This window comes from Bombus bifarius, unplaced genomic scaffold (assembly GCF_011952205.1).
Source record: "Bombus bifarius isolate JDL3187 unplaced genomic scaffold, Bbif_JDL3187 scf7180000008193, whole genome shotgun sequence".
Lineage (NCBI taxonomy): Eukaryota > Metazoa > Arthropoda > Insecta > Hymenoptera > Apidae > Bombus > Bombus bifarius.
In genome coordinates, this window is record NW_022884501.1 from 1,325,903 (window position 1) to 1,340,346 (window position 14,444).

The 14,444-nt window shown below is 30.4% G+C and overlaps 3 protein-coding genes and 1 long non-coding RNA gene across 10 annotated transcripts in view; 2 read left to right on the top strand and 2 right to left on the bottom strand.

The window, feature by feature from the left end:
• The window catches only part of LOC117209731 (UPF0489 protein C5orf22 homolog), a 1,030,747-nt gene extending 1,025,399 nt beyond the window's left edge, over positions 1–5,348 (bottom strand). The window contains exons 1-4 of one of the 2 annotated variants that reach the window (XM_033452076.1): positions 5,315–5,348; positions 5,148–5,254; positions 4,780–4,925; positions 3,623–3,772 (exon numbers count right to left, since the gene is read on the bottom strand). In XM_033452076.1, the coding sequence (XP_033307967.1) occupies positions 3,623–3,772; positions 4,780–4,925; positions 5,148–5,210 (359 nt within the window). In that variant the 5' untranslated portion in view covers positions 5,211–5,254; positions 5,315–5,348. Of the gene's footprint in view, positions 1–3,622; positions 3,773–4,779; positions 4,926–5,147 lie in introns of both variants that reach the window. The other variant, XM_033452074.1, reaches the window with a different exon arrangement.
• On the top strand, positions 399–8,774 carry LOC117209740. Its single transcript, XR_004487976.1, has 3 exons — positions 399–535; positions 617–1,337; positions 8,648–8,774. It is a non-coding gene; the product is annotated as an uncharacterized LOC117209740 (long non-coding RNA).
• On the bottom strand, positions 5,908–11,010 carry LOC117209719. Of its 5 annotated transcripts, none has more exons than XM_033452020.1 (7): positions 10,835–11,010; positions 10,316–10,517; positions 10,071–10,244; positions 9,784–9,985; positions 9,514–9,709; positions 9,159–9,244; positions 5,908–9,066 (listed from the first exon to the last, which is right to left on the bottom strand). In XM_033452020.1, exons 2-7 carry the CDS (start codon positions 10,500–10,502, stop codon positions 6,270–6,272), a joined length of 3,642 nt encoding a protein of 1,213 aa, XP_033307911.1. In that variant the 5' UTR covers positions 10,503–10,517; positions 10,835–11,010; the 3' UTR covers positions 5,908–6,269. The 5 variants fall into 5 exon arrangements, with proteins under 5 accessions (XP_033307911.1, XP_033307908.1, XP_033307907.1 ...); XM_033452017.1 differs by having other exon boundaries at positions 10,316–10,528; XM_033452016.1 differs by having other exon boundaries at positions 10,693–11,010.
• An 842-nt stretch (positions 11,011–11,852) lies between these two features.
• On the top strand, positions 11,853–14,376 carry LOC117209726 (WW domain-binding protein 11). Of its 2 annotated transcripts, XM_033452052.1 has the most exons (7): positions 11,853–12,053; positions 12,139–12,264; positions 12,420–12,517; positions 12,620–12,791; positions 12,882–13,135; positions 13,221–13,761; positions 13,871–14,376. In XM_033452052.1, the coding sequence occupies exons 1-7, from the start codon at positions 11,990–11,992 to the stop codon at positions 14,311–14,313; spliced, it is 1,698 nt and encodes a 565-aa protein (XP_033307943.1). In that variant the 5' UTR covers positions 11,853–11,989; the 3' UTR covers positions 14,314–14,376. The 2 variants fall into 2 exon arrangements, with proteins under 2 accessions (XP_033307943.1, XP_033307944.1); XM_033452053.1 differs by lacking the exons at positions 11,853–12,053; positions 12,139–12,264; positions 12,420–12,517 and adding an exon at positions 12,562–12,566.
• Positions 14,377–14,444: the final 68 nt, after the last annotated feature.

Genomic DNA, 14,444 nt, shown 5'->3' on the forward strand with positions numbered 1-14,444 from the left:
TCGTATTTTAGATTTTATCAAGAAGATTCTACCCACGGTATCCTGATCATACGAGAAGGCAATTATTAGTAACTGGCAAATTATTGTATCCGTCGTAATTCACTTTAATGGTTACGCGTACAGTTAATGATCCAAGACGCTACTACACGTTTTACGCGTTTAAAGTCTAATCAAGGGTAAACTTTTCTTGTTTCATATAAAACTATCAGATATAAACTTTTCCTCTCTGATAGCTTGTGCTCGACAGTTCTCCTCGCCAACTCGATCAAATGTATAAAATACGCAAATTGTCCCAGAGAAGTATATATATGTACATGTATGTATGTATGTTCGAACATAAAAATTAAGGAGATTACCATTTCCACGTGGCAAGTCTAAAGTGTATATATATATATATATATACGTTAAAATATGAAAATATTTCATTTTGTTTATACACCGGACTATAAATCGAGAATAGCTACGACCAAGATACTCATCGCTCGGAGATAACGAGAATGAGAAGACGAGAAATAATTCCGCGGTCGGCTTAATTGTATGTACCCGATTCCTCGAATCGTTAAGCGTCTGACGAGTATTTAAAACGTTAAAATTGCGGACGTCTGTTCCAATCTAGGTGGATAGCCAGCTAGAATTCCAGATAGTCACAGGGGGCAACGGAATCGACGTAATCAAAATATTCATCGGATAAGGAATGAATGGAAGCACACGGAGAACACGGAGAAGTCTTGACAACGGCATAATTCGCGTGCTTCACTCACGGTACACGGACATATATCCACGGTAATTCGAGAAACATAACTCAAGTCCCAGCGGAGCGCTACATCACGGCCACCAGTTTCTTGGCAGATATCGCCACGGCGCACCGTGTCGGCTTCCCTTTGCTACTTTACCTGCCTTTTTCCTTTTACCACTCCTCGGTCAGCCCCGCGCTCACCCTCGTGTCTTGTCAACCAAGTTTTACCCCTTCCATCGTGGATTAACCGACTGTGACGACTTTTCATCGCGACGCGTGTCTGCCACCTTCCGCGAACCATGTAAACCGATATTCAAGACTTTCGCGGTGTTCGTCAGAATTGATTCAAGTCGATACTTATTTTCGCGACGAGATCACAGGTGTATGGATAAAGAATCGATATATCAGATTTTGCGGGATCATTGCTTGAAAATTTCATTACATCAGGATATCGTGTGCAGGATATAAAAAAAACACGGCCTTTTATAACATTTATAACAAGTTTAATGTATCTAGGAAGCGAATGGAAATATATTTTTGTTTATGTGAATCTGTGAAAGTAATATTTCGATTTCTCTTCCGGAGAAATGTATCGATCAATGTAAGTAATACAACAAAATTATATTCGACCATTTGCATACATTTGAGATTAAAATTAAAAACAAATAGACAGTAATTAAAAAGGAGAAATTAAAAAAGACGGGATTGAAAATACCGACTAATTTACCAAATATATGTCAAATATTTCGAAATTTATTAAATGCTTTTCAAAGTTGATGAGTAATACTATGTACAATACACTTTTGAGCGTCATATTCATAAAAGGTCAGTGATCAGGATTTAAATCAAGATATATTACGTAGGAGCTGACAAGCCCGTTACCATTGATTTAGATGGTCGTGTTAGTCGTAGTAATTTAAAACGAAATTACCCAGCTAATTGAACGTATCGCGTTATGGTCAGAATATAATTACAGCGTGATCAAGTTATAAAATACGATGTTACGTCTTTATAGATGTAACATACGAGTTTAAATATCTGCATTAGACCTCATGTTCATAACAGAGAAGCAATCATTCATATCGTTGAATAACGCGCGCACAAAGAACCACGACAGAACAATAAAACCACTATACACATACTTCATGAATCATTCTCAAACCTTATAGTATTTTATGTGCATTACCGTCCTGTTATGTCTTTCGTCGCTGCGTCACACCCTTGTTTCATTGAACATGTTTCAGCTAATAATTATGTAACTTCTGTCATAAAAATAATCAAATCTAATACTTGCCCGATATTGCAACAATATTGCCGTAATGAATATCTACGATAATTAATCGAGCATGAAAAATGTTAAAACAACTTTCTCTAAAACGACAATATATATAATTTAAATGTAATACGAAATCGTTTAATATACATCTTAGATTTTATCGTTCTCATTCACAGCATTTTAACACCAACTACTGACTATTACTAACCTAACCTAGCTTTGTATAGAAACAGTTTCTGTATTTTAAAGAAATTTTAAAGAAATTTTAAAGAAATTAGTTCCTTGAAAACTCAACCAAAGAATACTAATATACAACACTAGCATGATTCGTTCAATAAGTACGATATCTCAATGAAAATGAAATTTTTGACATTCATTGTTTTCCATCACCGGTAACAGATTCATTTTACATACTTGTACAGTGTTGATTATAATGTTTTAATTAATTATACCGTTTTACTATTCGACAACAAGTTATCACGTAAACTGAGATCAAGCAACGGTGATAATAAGATGCAACGTTTGGTAGCAAAACTGGTACCACCTGTCGACAATTTTCTGATGCTTGTCTCGGTACGAGAGGACACATGTAATATTATGCTACAGCTATCCTAAATGTATACGAAGTGGCATGTTCATATATGTTAATCGACACAAGAGCAGGCACTTAACCCTCGCTCGCTTTTACGAAGTGAAAAATAATTCTCGGTCCAAACGATGAGCGCATCGTGAATGTCTGTTTTATCTGGAACTTAATCTCTGCGCAATGTACGAATGGCTTCGCATGTTATCCTAAACGCATCAGACGACACGTGCACAATGTAATTAAAAAATCAAACTAACACGCCTTCAGAAAATATAATTTACGATTCGTCATGGGTCTATAGTTATTCTTATTTTACACGTTGTAAAATAAAAATATCATGTCAAATTATCGAAACGTCTCACTTTCTCCTTTTCAGTTCCATTTTTCTTTATTAACCGCCCATAGGCAAACTAGGTAATTTATATTATTATCTAAGCCTACTTTTTTTTCATTATTCCAAGTTTTCGAAAAACCTGAAAAAATTCTAGAACAATTATCAATATCTTCGCTATCAAATGTTAAAAAAATATTTGCAAATAAGAAAAGAGTTTTTATAAAGAATAGAAATCCAAGGATGAAATTTTGCCTGGCTCGTCAACGATGCAATTTTCCTATGGAGGGTTAATAATTTTATTAGAAGTTTTCATATCTTTATCATTTATAATTATAAATACCATTATTTTTAAAGGCCGTTCACAAGTTACATATTAAGTTACATATAATATTACATATAATATAATATTACATATAATATTACATATAATATTACATATAATATTAAGTTACATATAATATCCGAAAATGCTTATTTTCTACTAACATGTGATATAATGTACAGATATCGATAAAAATATGCATTAAATGATCATTGCACATATATTGCTTGCACTCATGTGTTTGCACAATGTAGAAATGCAACGTAACGATTAACATCCATTATAGCGTCGAAGTTTTTCATGGTGCATTTACAACCACGGTTCAGTTTGACATGCAATAAAAATAAAATAATGCGATGAGAACTTACCTTATTGATCCGTTGTCCTTGTGCTTGCCGATGAAGAAGGTTGTCACGCCATCGACCATTTGATTCGCCCACGGTGGTTTGACCCAGATAAGGTGTTTAAAGTGACCGGCATATGCAGCAGGCAACATCCAATTTTCGATGCTAATTTCACTATTGGTGAAGATATGTAATTTAATATCTCATAAATGATTAAAATTTAGAAATAAAAAGATAATTTTTTAAATGTAAAAATTAATTTCAAGAATGATTTTACGAACCCATTTTCTCAAAAATTATTGAAATTGAAAATGTCCTCGTCCCTTCTACGTACAAATTTTTTTTAATATAGCGTCCTACTCGATCTTCTTTTTATATTTAAACTGTTTCACGCGATACGTCTTCCAAAATATTTTTGGATGTATTTGTTTGTATTTGTTTATGGTAACTATTTATAAAAAAGACCTAACCCTAATTTTGATAATCTTTTAATATATATGTTGTCATCATCCTGAGTAGTGTTGCGAAGGTTTTAATTGGGGTCGCTTTATGAAAGAGTTATTATCAAAAAAGAGTTTACTCAAAAGTATATAATTTTCTACACATTATTTGCATTTAATATAATGTAGTTAACCAGATTCCTTAATTGTTTACCTTTCTTACTGAGATCGAAAAAGAACTCGAGAAAAGATGACTCACAATTAGTACAGAACATATCGTTGTATTCAAATATTCTACATTAATTTCGATTACTGATAACAACGAACGACAACAAAATACAACGAAATTAACAACAAAACCTAATCTAACCCACATCTAATTTTAATTTAATCAGAAATAAGTTTGTTAGACAAAATTTTTTTCAGAATGAGGTTATTTCCACACATTCGATTTACCATTATCATTAAAATCTTCAGACTGGTGACCTTAAGAACACATTAAAAAATTATCGAAATGAGGGTAGCTCCGCTTTTATGCATATTTACCTTATTTATATATTAAGATATAATACGTTAAATGAGAAAAATATGCAAATATTAATAATAAAAAGAATAAAAAATAGGTTCGTTATAATGAATATATAAGAGAGTATATTTAACAAGTAATTAAATTTTCTTAACAGCTTCTATTCAATAATAAAATAAAGCTTATTATCAATAACAATAAAAAATCTAAAATACCTAAACAATTGATTTTTATCCCATACAGTGTTCGCCAACATCGTTTTCGGTATAAGCATATCAGGATGCGAATCTAAATGCACGAACGCGTTTCCTTCGAACGGAAGGTGTTTCGATCCCAAACACCGATAAATGAATGGTAGCACCTAATAAAACAATGCAAAATTTCACAAAAAAATTCGAATTTTGTACCACAGTTTAAATTTAACATCGCACGATTTTAATTTCCAACGCCTTTGATCACGTGACCAATTCGTCATTGGTAGTTGAAACGCTTGTAGCGCCTCTGGTGTGCTAACAAGGAAATTTGGACAGAATAAGTTGCGATGTAAACAAACTAGGAAGACGTTGGTCATTCATAAACTCACCTCATTGTGGCTCTCTACCGCATAAATCGGGATCCGTTTGAAGTATTTCCTAGAGAATGACATATTTCTTTCCAAGCACTAAACGTATACGAACGAACGCACGTAATCTACAAAAAAAAGATAATTACGAAATATTTAATAATTAATACCATACGACATCCACGTACACGATTAAGAGACTCCTTCACGCGAAAGCACGTGGTAACCGACTGAAGTATATACTAGGCGGGCTGCTCAAACGATTATTTTGCGAATAAAGGACGGACACAACAAGCGCGTACCCCAAATTCTCACGAGACGAGTTTCGTAAGGTGGCTTTTTTCTTCTCGTTCCCCTTGAAGAAACGCCTTAGAAACCTGATCCCGCTAACTCACAATCATTATATGACATTCGAATAAATAAAATTACTTAATATTTTTTGTACTGTGAACATTACATATTATTAATATTCTTTTGTATAATTTAAAATCAGTAATAATAAATTTCAAGTTTGCAAGAGAAACATAATTTTGTTGAATTACACAAATGTTATTTAAATTAATTTACCGCGAAGAATGATGAATTGTTTTTTATGTAAAGATTATAAATTTTAAAAACATTAATTTATATTAAATGAAAAAAACGCACACGAATACTTTCATGTACAACATATCAAACAGTTAATTCAGTATATATTTCAAATATTTATTGTAAAACAATATAATTATATACAAGCTATAAAACATTTTTCGAAAATAATAATTATAAATATATTATTTTCATAATCAACAAGTTTTACATTTTATAAGATATTATCGTGATTTCTATTGAAATTAACGATATATCAATTGATAAACAAGGATTAGCAAATGTTAAATGAGTTGCACACGAATACTGTCCCACAATTATTAGGATAATATAAACATAGTTCATTCTGAGTGTTTTGTACAGTATATTTCTAATTTAAGAATGATTTTCCATTAATTCATCACAGATTCATTATCAAAAAATTTAATTACGCAGTCCACAATTTGATTAACCACGCATACAATACGTACACATACAGACGTGTATTGCATGCATGCCTCACATATACAACAGTTGTTGATAATAAGTTCATAATATTGTTTTATCTTATTAATTTTAATTATAATTTTGCATTGCATTACGGAGCATTTCTGATTTATAAAGTTCCAAATGCAAGCGATTTGTTTCCTCTCTTAATGATGATAAAAACTGGTCAATTTCGACTTCATTAAGGTTATTACTTGATGAATGAGGAAAATGATATACATTCTCTGAAAATATATTGTTGGACAAATGTCCAGGTATATACATATAATCTTCTACTTGATTATGAGGAACATTAGGCATATAATTATAAAAAGGAGCGTAATATTGTAAATTTACAGGCTTCTCAGTTGTAACTTCATTATCTAAATGTCTCTGTGAAACATTTTTTGTTAAAGGTATAGGAGAAAAATTACATGAATTATTCTTTCGATGTTCATTAATTCTAGGAACAGAAACAGAACTTTGTGGTTCATTATCTACATAAGACTCTTGACAATTAGATATATCTTGAATATTCTGACTACTTTTTCTGCTTAAATTTGTTTCTATAAAAGACGAATTTAACCGATCTGTCATTGATCTAGATGACAAATCTGATTGCGTTTGTGACGTATATTGTTTTTCATACGTATCAGTACTATCAGATGATCTGATAATAAATTGTTCTTTAGCAGTATTATCTCCTTGTTTCTGAATCCTTTTCCGTCTACGAAATTTATTTTTCGGATTTACTTGTCCATTCAATCTATGTTCCTTAACAGTATCATTTTCACTAGAAAATATACTTGATGTACTACTAGTCAAGTTACAATTTTCATGACGTGTAACTTTTTGTATTTTAAAAAGATCATCCAAACCTAAATCAATTGATATAGAATTGTCAGAACTATAGTTATTACTCATTTTATCCCATTTATTATCACTTAGAGAGACGTTTTCTTCTTGACTAGTCATATTTCCAGTATTATCTAGTGCCTTATGTAAAATATCAACCTTTGAATTAATAACGTTTTCACCTCGATTTATACTATCAAAATGTTCTAATAATTTTTCTTCCTGTTCTTTACTTTCATTTTTATTTGATTCCTTCTTAGATAATTCACTTTGTATTACTGTTAACAATTCATTAACTGAACAGTTGTTTAAACTTTTTAATTTTTGTATTAAATTGTACTTTCTATGCTCATCAATGAATGCCACAAAACTTGCTATTTGCAATAAATGTTCCCTAGGATAAGGATTTGAATATAAATATCGTAATGCATTGAGATAATCTTCTCTGTCTGTGTTGGAGATCATAAGATTTGGCATATATGAATCTAATTCAACAGGATATGGAAAATATGCATTAAAATTTTCTCCACATTTTCGATGGAAACTTTTGAAATTTTCTATTTCTTTATATAGTTCTAATACATTTTCGTCTACAGAAGTTCTAAAATATAAATAAGTGTCATTTACTTCATCGTCATTTCGTATTTCCGGATAAACACATAAGAGTGCTTTCTTTTGTACTCTATAAAATATTTTGAGCATTTCAATGTGTTTCTGATATATAAACTTTTGTATAGATTCTTTCATGACTTCCATTGTATTATTTAGTAATCTGATTTCAAAATCAAGTTTGTTTTTCCAAATAAATGCCTGTTTCAATAATATTTCCTCGTCATTTGAACATAACTCATCACAAAATGTATTAGAACCTTTCATATATTCTGTGAGATGAAAATTCAATTCTTCTAAAATGGAAACATCTGTGCTATTTTGAACATTATTTGAGATAGTTATCAGAGTATCAGCAGTTACATCACTCTTTTTCTGAATTTTCTGCTCTAAGTCTTGTTTCTGCATTTCATTATGTACAGTACTTCTAGAAATGGTATCTTCAGAATATACATCAATATTCACGTAATTATAATGAAAAGAAGATTTTTCTGTATTTTTACTTTGAAAATTATATTTTGTAAATTCAATAATCATATCAATATTAGAATTTGATAAATCATCTTCTTGTAAATCTGATAAATCAACTTCAAATACCACATTTTCATTATTTTTCTGCCAGCTGGAAGGATTATTGATTGCGGCATCCAATGTAAAACTATATATAATTTTAGGCTTAGACACACTGTACGACATGATTGTAGTCTCTTTCTTCTTCTTTTTAATGCATTGAGATTCATCTATCGGATTAATACATGGTACAAACAAAGAACTAACTTTTATTTTATTTTGTAAATTAGGCATGTTTCTTAAACAGGAAAAATCCATTATATTATTTTTTACTTCTTCCACATTTTCTGTAACTTTTTTATTTATATTATCTGTTGTTTCATTAACTTTTGACTTTATATTATTCTGTATTTCTATATTAGCAATATTCATAGATAAATCATTAATACCTGTAGTGATAGGCTTAATGTCAAATTGATTTTCGTCTTTTTCAGATTTTGCGTAAAGTTTCTCAAATTTTGTATTAGAAGTATTCCAAATATCATTTGGATAATCAAAAGGAAGTTTCAGTACATAAAAATTTGGACCTCCAATGGACATTAATAATTTTTTTAATGTTTCTAACTCATTTTCTGCAATTATTGTTATAGAGAGACCATAAGATCCATAACGTCCAGCTCTTCCTATTCTATGCAAATATGTTGGTGCATCTATGGGTAAATCAAGGTTTACAACTAAATTTACGTTATCTGCATCTATACCTCTTGCAGTTAAATCAGTTGTTACCATTATTTTACATTTAAAAGTCTTTAATTTATTAATGGCCTCAAGTCTTTTATTCATATCTTGATTTCCAGCAAAAAAGGTTGCTTTAAAACCCATAGCACTAATTTTGTTACATACAGATTGGGCTCTGTAAAAGACAGTGTATTTTAAGTATATATATGCATGGTGCTTAATTATTTGAAAAAGCGTAAATAAAAGAAATTATAAAAATATACTTACCTTGATTGATAATTTGAAAAAACTAAACTTTGTTTGAATGGAATTTTGTTAAATATCTTTATTAATTCATCTACTTTTATTTGAACCTAAAATTTAGTATTAAAATAATTTTATAACATTTAATATAGTAGATCGAGTCCATAAGTTCATGCATATTTTTAACTGTAATAAAACAATAAAAGGATATGAAAATGAATTTACAATATATTTACCATTATTTAGTGCGATTCCTTATTATTTTTATAATAATTTATGCACCATGTGTTTTTATAATAAGTACAATAAAAATGGACATGAACTTATGAACTGGTTTGATATTTGTATGATTATACAAAACAAGAAAATTAAATCAAACCTGTTTCATAACATTTGGATGAGAAGGAACAACTGTTATGAACTGCGTGAGTCCAACAAGTATTGGTTCATTGTTATCTGGGGATGCTAAAACAGGAGAGCACATATATGCCTGTAAAAATATTTCCAAATCTCCCGGATAAGTGGCACTTGATGCTATAACTTGTTTACTTAATGGTAATTTTGAAAAGATATAGCTGAAAATTTTTATTGTGAATAATACTTTTACTTTTTTAATAATGTCAATAATATATTTCATTATTATACGAACTTAATGTCTTTCTGAAAACTGGTTTCCATTAATTTGTCTGCTTCATCAAGAATAAATAATCTAACATTTTCAACTTTTAAGAATTCTTTATCAATTAAATGTCTAATTCTACCTGGAGCACCAACAGCTATGTGACAATTATTCAATTTCTTTCTATCACTTTCTATAGCTGTTCCTCCTATAAATACTTCAACTTTTAAACCTGAAATTAAAAAAATAATTTTATTATCATAACTCCAATTATACATCAAACAAATAAATTTAACTAAATTTAGAAAAATATTTACCTTCTATTTCACAAGCTACAGATGAAAAAACTTGTGCAATTTGTACAGCAATTTCTCTAGTAGGTGCTAGTACTAATACTTGTACAGACGATATATCTATATCAATCATTTCAAGTGATATTATACAAAACACTAAAGTTTTACCAGTCCCTGATTTGGCACGTACTATTAAGTCTGTAGTTAACATATACATTAATAACTTATAACTTAAAATATACAGATACAAAATAGAAAATATTATATACCAAAACCACATCTTCCTAAAGGAATTGCTTTTAATTGTATGGGTGAAGGTCTTTGGAAACCACAAAGAGATAATCCATCCAAAATTTTTTGGGAAAATCCCATTTGATAAAATGTAATATCTTCTTGTACTTTAATATCCTTTGTCCGTGGCTTTTTGTCAATATCATGTGCAATAATATGAGACATTTTTTCTATTTTCTCCTGTAACATAACTATAAAAATATTGTTTGAAATTTAGTTTTACTATTTAAACGAAATTACGTAGATATTAGTATAGTATTAACCTGCTTAAATCAGATTAGAATTATTTTCTAATATTATATCATTTTGTTTAATCACATAGATATAATATATATATTAAATGAATGTACTTCACTGTTAATATTTTATGTATTACTAGAGGCATATCTAAAGGATATACCTGAATAATCACATATAATTCTTAGCGTGTCGGCTTTTACTTGTGATAAAAACAAGGTTACAAATTTTGTTGGGTCGACATACATAAATATACCTACATGACATTTTATAGAGACTGTTTTGATGTACCAGTATTACTTTCCTATCTGTTACTCAAGTTAATCCATTCTCCAATCACTTTATGTGAACTGGACAAACCGTGAAAACTTCAGTATAGTCAGAGAGGAAATTTCCTCTCTGATATAGTCTATCCATTGAAACAAGACAGTAAACGTAAACAAAATTTGATTACTGCAGCTGTAGTCAAATTTTCTTTGCTGCGTGGAGAATTTCAGTTTGGGTTGTTACTAAAGTACTCTGGTCGTGCTTAGAAGTTTTGAATAAACAAACTTGATAATTAACAAATGGTTTAAAAAATAACATACAGGAGACATGCAAGAACACAAAGAAACCCAAACTTAAATGAATTAAACTTGATACAAATAACTATATTTTAATAAACTAATTACAGATTAAGAAATCTTTAATGTAGTATGATTTCCATGCTTTTTGGATAGCGCCCAGATGTCGGGATTAGCTTTACAATATTCCTCCCTTTCTCTCGTTATTTGGTCTATTTATATCTTCGTATTTTACATAACAAACGCAATTTGCTTATGGTTCGATAAGAAAAATTGTTATTAATTAATATTAATAATAATTGTTCTTATTGAAGTTTATCATATAGCAGAGCGAACGATTTCTTTGACATTATGATATGTTACGATAATTTAGATAAATATCTAAATTAGAAAGTGGGCGGAGCAGCCAGCTACGCTCGTTAAGACCCAGAACTGAGGACAACGCGTCGCGAGTTCGAATCCTCGGCAAGAAGAACTTTTAATAAAAGGGACGGAAAAACCAATTAGAAAATGATTATAATTATCACTGATAGATAATTTGACAATTAATCAATATTTACATAGGTAAAATCTCTCTGTTCCTTGCTTCGGCTACGTTAGTTTACAATTTGAATTTGGCGCTAGCTAGTTCATGTAGTGTTCATGTAGAGGACGTACACAACGATTTACAGTTACTTACGTCTCCATTTCGTTGCACAGCTGCAGCAGTTTAGTATACATTCTGCAGTGTATAATGAGTATAGTCGGTGTACCCGTAGTTACGATAAATATAAATATTAATTTATTTAATATAAAAATTGTGAAAATACAATATAAATTTACGTCGTAAACAGTTTTCTTAAGTGAGAAAACATGGGACGCCGTTCGATAAATACCACAAAAAGTGGAAAATATATGAATCCTACCGATCAAGCACGTAAGTTGATAACATAACAAAGAAATTTACTTAAAAATCATAAATTTAATAATTATTATAACTTATTATAACAAATTTGTTGCAGGTAAAGAGGCACGTAAAAAAGAATTAAAGAAAAATAAAAAACAACGGCAGTTAGTACGCGCTGCCGTTCTAAAGGGCAAAGATCCGGCTCAGATTATCGAAGAAATGGAAAAAATAGATCAAATGGGTAAGTAAAATATTTGATAGTTAACATTTTTATGAATTGTTAACTATTGTTTTGTTATATATTATACATTTATGAAGGTTAATTTATATATTTATGAAAATATTTATATATTTATTATTTATTATATATTTATATATTTATGTTTTAATTTTCAGAATATAATGTTATGCAGCCACCACCGCTTAATGAGAAAGTGCTGAAAGACAAAAGAAAGAAATTGAAGGAGACCTTGGATCGTGTCTTGAAAATGTATGTAAGTATTAATTTTTAAGTAAGTATTAATTATTAATATTAAATCAATGGTGATAGTTAACATATTGTAAAATATTACATATTTATTTTTGGTTCTTTACAGGCAAAGGATGATCAGGAAAAGTGGGCAGAGTTAAAAGAACAATTGATACAATATGAACGTAGAAGAATAGATCTCGTTTCATATTTTGAAGCTGTACGACATGCACAACAAGTACAAGTTGATGAAATTCCATTACCATCAGCTGCTAATGACATATCTCGAATGTACTCAGGTAATTACTTATTCTGGTGTTTATTATTATGGTATTATCTACAATTTCATTCACTTCATGTACATATTTTATAATCTTATATCTTTATAGGTTCTTTAACTTCACAAATACCTTTGCCGGATATGCCGCAACCACCAGCGCATATGTATCCGCCCCATCCACATTACATACCACAGCATCATCCGCTTATGAACATACCAATACCACCAAGTATTTTAAAAAAGACAAGTGCATATGCAACATCTCCTTCTATACCTACACTAGCACCTAATAAAGAATCACCCGGTGTCCCACCTTTTCCACCGCCGGATCTATCAAGTGACGATGAAGATATGTCTGACAAGGTTAGTATTTCAATTTGTTCTAAATCAGTTAATACATTATTACTTTAGAAATACGAATATTATATGATCATGAAATTATTTATAGACTAAAGAATCAGTACCAAAATCGAGAACAATTCGATTTGCAGACGACAAAGAAGATAATAAACAAGAATCAGACGGTAAAGATAAGGACGGTGACAAAGAGAAGGAAAAAGAAAGAGACATAGCTAAAGTAAAACCAACTACTCTACAACAGAAAATGTTAGCTATGGCAGGGCAAGATATTGATCAGTTTATGCGTGAAATGGAAGTTGTTCATAAAAAGCGTGAAACTGAACGAGCTCAAGATTTAAATGCTCGATTGTCACTACTGGAAGCAGAAAATGAATCTAATTCAAAGTCTAATAATAAATCTGGCAATAATAAAACAGAAGTAGAAGATCTAGAACCTCCAGGGGCATCAGACCATTCATCAAACCATAATCAACATACATCACATTCTCATTCTCAACATACACAACCACACACAATGCCACCTATGGGATTGCCGCCGCCTCCTTTAATGTATAGACCTCCACCACCACCTTTACATTTAAGGATGCCACCGCCCCCACCGCCCCGTATTGGACTTCGATTACCTCCTGGTAAGAATAATACACACTATTTAATAATTTGTCAATATAAATATTGTAATAAATAATGAATAAATGGTAATGAATAAATTGATAATCATTACTTTGTTTGTGATTATAGGCCCACCACCAGGAATGCCGAGGATGTTGAGACCTGGTCCACCAAGTATGCCAAGAATGCCTCCTCCACAAATGCAAATGCCAAATCTATCAAATATGACAAATATAGGAAATCCTCAAATGCAGACACAATCTGCAACAGGATCACAACCTAAAACACCTAATGTACTTTCTGCTGCACCACAATTAATTAATCGAAAAGATAAAGACGGTAAAAGCACTACAACTATCGAAGCAAAACCACAAATTAGGAATTTAGCAGCTGATGTTACAAGATTTTTACCTACCTCTCTTCGTGTGAAAAGGGATGATAAAAGGAAACCAAGTATTTTGTCAAGACTTTCAGAAAGGATACCAGAAACGCAACCAATGCGAACTACTCAACCTAAAACAAAAGATGATGCATATATGCAATTTATGCAAGAAATGGAAGGATTACTTTAAATTTGTAATACTGTGTATAATAGAACTTTACTTGAATAGCAAAAAATTAAATCTTGAAGAATACGTTGTGATTACTATTACTATAATATATTGCTATAAAATATTACTATTAGCATAATATAGACATATTT